Source organism: Hipposideros armiger, unplaced genomic scaffold, assembly GCF_001890085.2.
Source record: "Hipposideros armiger isolate ML-2016 unplaced genomic scaffold, ASM189008v1 scaffold_845, whole genome shotgun sequence".
Taxonomy (NCBI): Eukaryota; Metazoa; Chordata; class Mammalia; order Chiroptera; family Hipposideridae; genus Hipposideros; species Hipposideros armiger.
The window spans coordinates 242,709-248,708 of NW_017732195.1; the positions used below are offsets into that span (position 1 = coordinate 242,709).

Sequence of the window (6,000 nt, forward strand, 5' to 3'; positions counted from 1 at the left end):
GTTTTTGGGCATACTCATGATGCCAGATCTAGACACTAAACCACACAGATTTCTATTCCCTGATATATAAAGAATATACTACTACTACTACTTCATAGTGCTCTGTTCAAAGAGCATCAGTCAGCAAAATTCAGGACTAAGACAGGAGCAAATCTAAAAAAGTATCAGCCCATACACCCTATAGACTCAAGTATTAATTGATGACTCTTATTAGTATGAAGGCAACGCAATACTTCATTCACTCAACAAATGTCTATTAAATGCCTATCAAGTGCCAGGTCCTGTGTTAGGTACTGGGTATGCAATGGTGGAAAAACCAACAAAATAAGCAAAACACTAGGGTGGCGCTATTACTATACCAAATCTCTCCTATACAGGTGAATGTCCAAGAGGTTTTAAAAATTATACAGACCCTTACTGTTTAAACCATACTAGTGACAAGGTTGTTAACTCTTCTTTCTACTCACAGAAACTGTATGTGATTCGGGGCATTGTTTGGAGCATTCCAGTAGACTTGAACTTCTGCTTTTTTGTATCGACTTGTGTGACTCACAGCAAATCCCTGAAATAAAATGGAAAAGAACTATCATTCAGTCACTCAATAGCTCAGCATGGCTGGAACTACTATCACTTTGCAAAGTAATTTATTATTGCACCACCTTAGCATTCTAGTGAAGGCTATTTTATTTAGAACAGGGACTCACATAACCAAATGCATGTCGACTGATTGACACCAAATTAGCAGCTGGCTCTGTGAATAAATTGGAGTCAGCAGAAATTTTAAAACTAAAGAGAGTTATGAATACTGGGTGTATTAATGCTATATAAACCTGCTTGGTATTTCACTTATACTATAAATTTATATCCCTTCCATTAATAGAAACAAATAATATGCAGAAGATTCATCAAAAGAAAGAAATTCCTGCCCCCAAATATGCTGCATTGTATTTTAGTAATTCCTTTCTCTTCAACAATTTTCTTCATCTTGCAAATTCCTACTCATTCTTTGTAGCCAAGCTTTAGGATCTTCTCCTCCAAGAAGCTCTCTCAATCCCCTCCAGCCTGTGTGCGCACCCCCTGCTATGCTTCCCACCTCATCCGGTGTGTCCTTCTCATCCAAGTCATCACACTGTTCCACTCGCGTGTCTGTCCTATATCTATATGTCCCGCCTATGTGCCAGATGTCACGTGTTCATATGTTTTATTTACGTGTAAGGCTATGAGCTCTTCCAGTCTTGTTCATCACCAGATCCCTTGCACTCAGGATAGCTCCTGGTATAGTAAGTGTTTATTAAAAGAATGAATGAATGAATGATAAAAATTAGTATTTGTCCCATTCTAGAACTCTATCTTCAATAGTTTTACACCCTTCAAAAATCACTATGATAAAAGAGTCAATATTATATAAAATATCAAATACTAGCAACTCTTAAGAGGCTGATATGTAAAAATATATAATTGCCAGTAGTAAAATTAGGGGGAAAGCTGGACCATTGTGAATCTATTTAGATGTCTGCTGTGCATGGGTAATATCATTGTTTACCTTTCAAGCACCACCCTATAATGAAAAGACCCATGGAAGCTGACAGAAATCAGTTTCAAACGAAACACAAACCTGTACATCTTCACAGGTCAGAATCTGTGACTCTTGACTATCGATCAATGTGAAGGAGCCAACAGGAGGGCCACTCAGGGCCTCAGCATCACGTGCTTCTAAGAGAAAGCCTCTAAATTCTGGACCTGACAAAGTAACTGAGAAACAGACAAAAAGATAATTTAAGAGATTTAGCAACATCCCAAAAGGGAACTGTTCAGAGGAGACACAGTCAGAGTTAGGAGCGGGTGTTCATACACAAAACTAACCCAAGAGAGGAAACAGTACAAATCATCCTAAAAACAAAGTTCTAAACTGTGTTCCATAGGACATCCGCTCCGTGAGATGTTAATAGCCATTCCACAGCAGCAAAAAAGGTAGGCAGTGGTCAGGGGGTGGTCCATGGGGCCAAATCAGTTTGGAAAATGCTGGATAAAAGTAATTGTTTCTTTACTGCAAATCCTACTGTGCACTATGAAACTATTATATGTAATTATATGTATTATAATAGTTTCATAGTGCACAGTAATATAGTATATGATATGATATGATATAGATATATTATATGTAACAAACAGCTTGTGTTTTCCATATATCTTTTTGTTAGAGAGTACCTATTAATATTTTCCATTTCTAGAGCTGCAGAAAATAGAATTTGTAAATGCTATTACATATACACCTTTGTCAGCCTACATTTTGTGAAGAGAATCGAGGAAACAGAGAGATCACACTATATCAAGAAAGATAAGGGTTTATTATATCTTAAACCAAATAAAATAAACTTTGTTTTCCTTTTCTATTGAGTTAATGGTACTGCTAATGATGATACATTAAATAATCATAAAAACATATTTTAAAACCTGTTCTGAGCAGTAGATATACTATTTAAATAATATAGTCATCTACAGTAAACACAAAAATGGATAGTATATGATAATGGCAACTTATCATATAGGTGAAGAGATTTCACTAAAATTGTATAGCCCCAATAGTAATAAAAATTCAATTTCCAATAAAAGAATAAAAGTCACAATGTAAATAGTTAGGTCTAGTACAGTACCTTTGACCTGATCTCCTGATGTGAATGTCATCTGGCTCACTGAAACGTTGTGCTTAGGATCAGTGCATGGAGTATGACCATGGTTAGGAACCATTCCACCACACGAATTTGGTACTTTTCCATTGGGATAATTAGCTACAGAGTTGATGTGCAACAGAAGTATGAAGGCACCAACGGTAAATCCAGGAGCTGCCATCTCAGATAGAAGAAGATTAAAAGCACTTTATTTTCAAGTGTAATTAATAAAACATAAAAGCTTTCATACCACAGGACAGTAATTCTAGAGAATTATTTCCTTTCAATAATCAGCTAACCATATTCTCAGAAATACGTAATAAAAAAAATGTGATATGTGAAGTCTGACCAGGGTTTGAATCTCAGCTCTACCAATTGCCAATTGTGAGACTTTAAGCAAATTTACTTAGCCTCTACATCATTACTTGAAAAATGAGGACCCTAAGACCCTCCTTTCAGAGTTGTTTTGATAAAATGAAGATACAGCTGAAAGTTTGATAAGGAAGATAATAAATGTTAGCTTTCATTAGTATGGTTGGGGAATAATAAACTAATCCAATTAAAACAAAAGGTTTTATTCCACTTCATCCTAGAAAGCTTACAACACAAATAAGAGATGTTTCTCCTGGATTTAAACATCACCTGAATAAATCTGATACAAATTCTCCCAACTTGCCATTAAGCTAATTTTTTTTTTTTTGCCATTAAACTAATCTTGATGACAGGGTGGATAAATTAATTTGCAATACTGAAAACTGAGGGTAACAGACAACCCATTGCAAAAGACAATATTTCTATTACCTATAGCCCAGATATTTCTGATTTAAGAAACACAGTTGTCAGCCCAAGCAATTTACTTCCTCTCATCCAGTTTATCTGCCTCTTACCATCTGCCTGATAGGAAACCGGCTGCTTTATGTGAGTACCACCCTCCTAGAGCCCAGATTAACCACTTCATTTCGTGCACATGTTCAAAACCTGCAAATCATAGTATATAACAAGCTAGAGATAAATGGGCAGGGACATGTTACATGGCAGTAAATGAAGTCAGCACTGTGGACAGGCTGCCAATGGGAAGAGGCCAAGAAGCGGCTCATTCTCCACAGCAATGGAGTTTCCCGTATCATAGATCTGGTTACAGACAAAAGAAAAGCACCCTTAGAATCATTAGAATAAATTATCTTTTTACAGTCATGTACATTAAAAACAAACCCCCACACTGGAGCAGAGCTAAACTACAGGAGTTTGGGCATGACACCAGGAATTGCACTAAAGGCTGCACACTTTAACCAGCCCTACACCTCACACCAGTAGCTACAGCGGGTTGACAGCTTAAGATCTAACGGTACTGTATATTCCTTTCTTTTATCAATCTCTGAAGCCAGGTAGAATTTTTCCCATTTAAGGATAGGCAAGAGGAAGAAATGAACCAACCAAATACTTCTGAAAAAAGTTGACAGCATAAGAGAAGCACAAAGTTTCTCTGTAGACTCCAAGGAAAAGCGTAACTTCGAAAATGATTACCATTTTTCCCTATGTATATATAAGACGCACCCTTTTTCGAAAAATTTGGGATCTAAAAATTGGGCGCGTCTTATACAGTGGTTGTAGGTATTTTTTACTTGCATTTCCTGCTTTTTTCGCCCTTGTTTTTGCACTCATTGTTTCGCACTTGTTACCGGTATATTACAGTAGGTTACGTTTTGCCACGTTCTGCCCAGAAATGGCTCAGAAAAGATTTTCGTACAGTGCTGAATTCAAGTTAAAAGTGAATGGAAATCGTGCTGCTGAACGTAAATTTGGTCCTTGTCCAACTGAGAAAACAATCCAAGACTGGCTACGGGAAGAAGAAACCCTACTGAAAATGCCACGGCAGAAGAAGGCTATGGAAAGCAATATATGAAGACAGTGATTAGTCATCAGACACAGATGAGGACAAGCTAATGGTTGGGAGTTTTGACAGTGATGAGGAGTTGTACGAATTTTATGATGAATAAAACTTGAGTTCAATAACTTTATGTAATACTTTTTTTTTTCAAATTTTGGGCCCAAAAATTAAGGTGTGCCTTATACATGGGAGCATCTTATACATAGGGAAATACGGTGATTACTATAGGAAACAGTACTTAAGGAAATAAATGCTAAAGAGTTGAGTACTAGGAAGATTTTTCTATCACACGTGGCTTTCAGGTCCCTTTGATGGGGACAGATGTGCTTTTAAGACCAGGCAGGATTTACTAGAGACGATCAAAGTTATAGTTTTAACCATGTGACTTTGGCCAAGTTATTATGAAGATTAAACGCAGTAATGTGCCATTCAACAAAAGGAAGATTATTGTGGGAACAGTTAGTTCAGTCTAACAAACACTTTTTTGGCACTGACTTCCCATCAGGTGAGAGTGGAAACAAGACTTGATTTCTAGTCTCTGCTATGCACGAAGGAGCTAAACAGCATCAATCAAGTCACTTAATCTGTATTTCAGTTTCTTCATTTACAAAATATAGTGAGTGAAGCAGAATAAATCCAGGGCCACTTTCAACCTTAATATTATGATATTAGGAAAGCAAAGTGGAAACACATCATGGGAATTCACAGAGCCAGGAATATAAGACAGGAAAAGGAAGTGACTAAGACACAATCACCTGTCATTCACTAGGTAAATACAACAAACAAGGACAGAGAAGAAAGTAAATAGCAATTTCTTTGTCCTTGGGCAGATGCTGACCATCCAAGGCGAAGTTAGTTCTATTTTCATTACAGTGGCTAATGACGGTTTTCCAGTTGACGATTTCAGGGCCAACCTTTTTTCAAACTAATACATTAATTCATTAGCCAACTTATGCCAATAATCTATGGAATATGGATAATGAGCTATGATTTACAAGAAAAATTCCCACCAATTTTGTATGATTTTTACAAGATTTTAATATTCACATTCAATCATGGATACAAACATAGAAAATGGAACAAAGGACATCATAACTTGCATTTTGTCATCCCAGGGGAAAGATAGGTCTATTCATCCAAAAGATTAAAAGAGAGGTTATCCTGATTCTCTTACTGAAATAGTCCCAAATCTGATGAAATGTATAGTTTTCTTTCTTGCCTGAAAGACAGGCACTTAGTAAAAAGCTATAATGGCTGCTTATACCATGTTCTACATACATTTCACACAAAGATAAGATTTCACAACAAATGTATTCTTTATTATTTCAGTACCAAATTCTTGTACATGGTTAAATACGAAGTCTGACAATTAAGTTCACGAACTTGTTGCAACGATGTTGCTAACCGTTTTTTGCTATCAGAGAGATTATTCATTATGAATTT

At 36.4% G+C, this 6,000-nt stretch overlaps 1 protein-coding gene across 1 annotated transcript in view; it reads right to left on the reverse strand.

Annotated features, from left to right (window-relative positions):
* The window catches only part of FRRS1 (ferric chelate reductase 1), a 43,014-nt gene that overhangs the window by 28,331 nt on the left and 8,683 nt on the right, over window positions 1-6,000 (reverse strand). The window contains exons 2-4 of the mRNA XM_019629344.1: window positions 2,655-2,850; window positions 1,616-1,752; window positions 468-562 (exon numbers count right to left, since the gene is read on the reverse strand). Of these exons, the coding sequence (XP_019484889.1) occupies window positions 468-562; window positions 1,616-1,752; window positions 2,655-2,850 (428 nt within the window). The remainder of the gene's footprint in view (window positions 1-467; window positions 563-1,615; window positions 1,753-2,654; window positions 2,851-6,000) is intronic.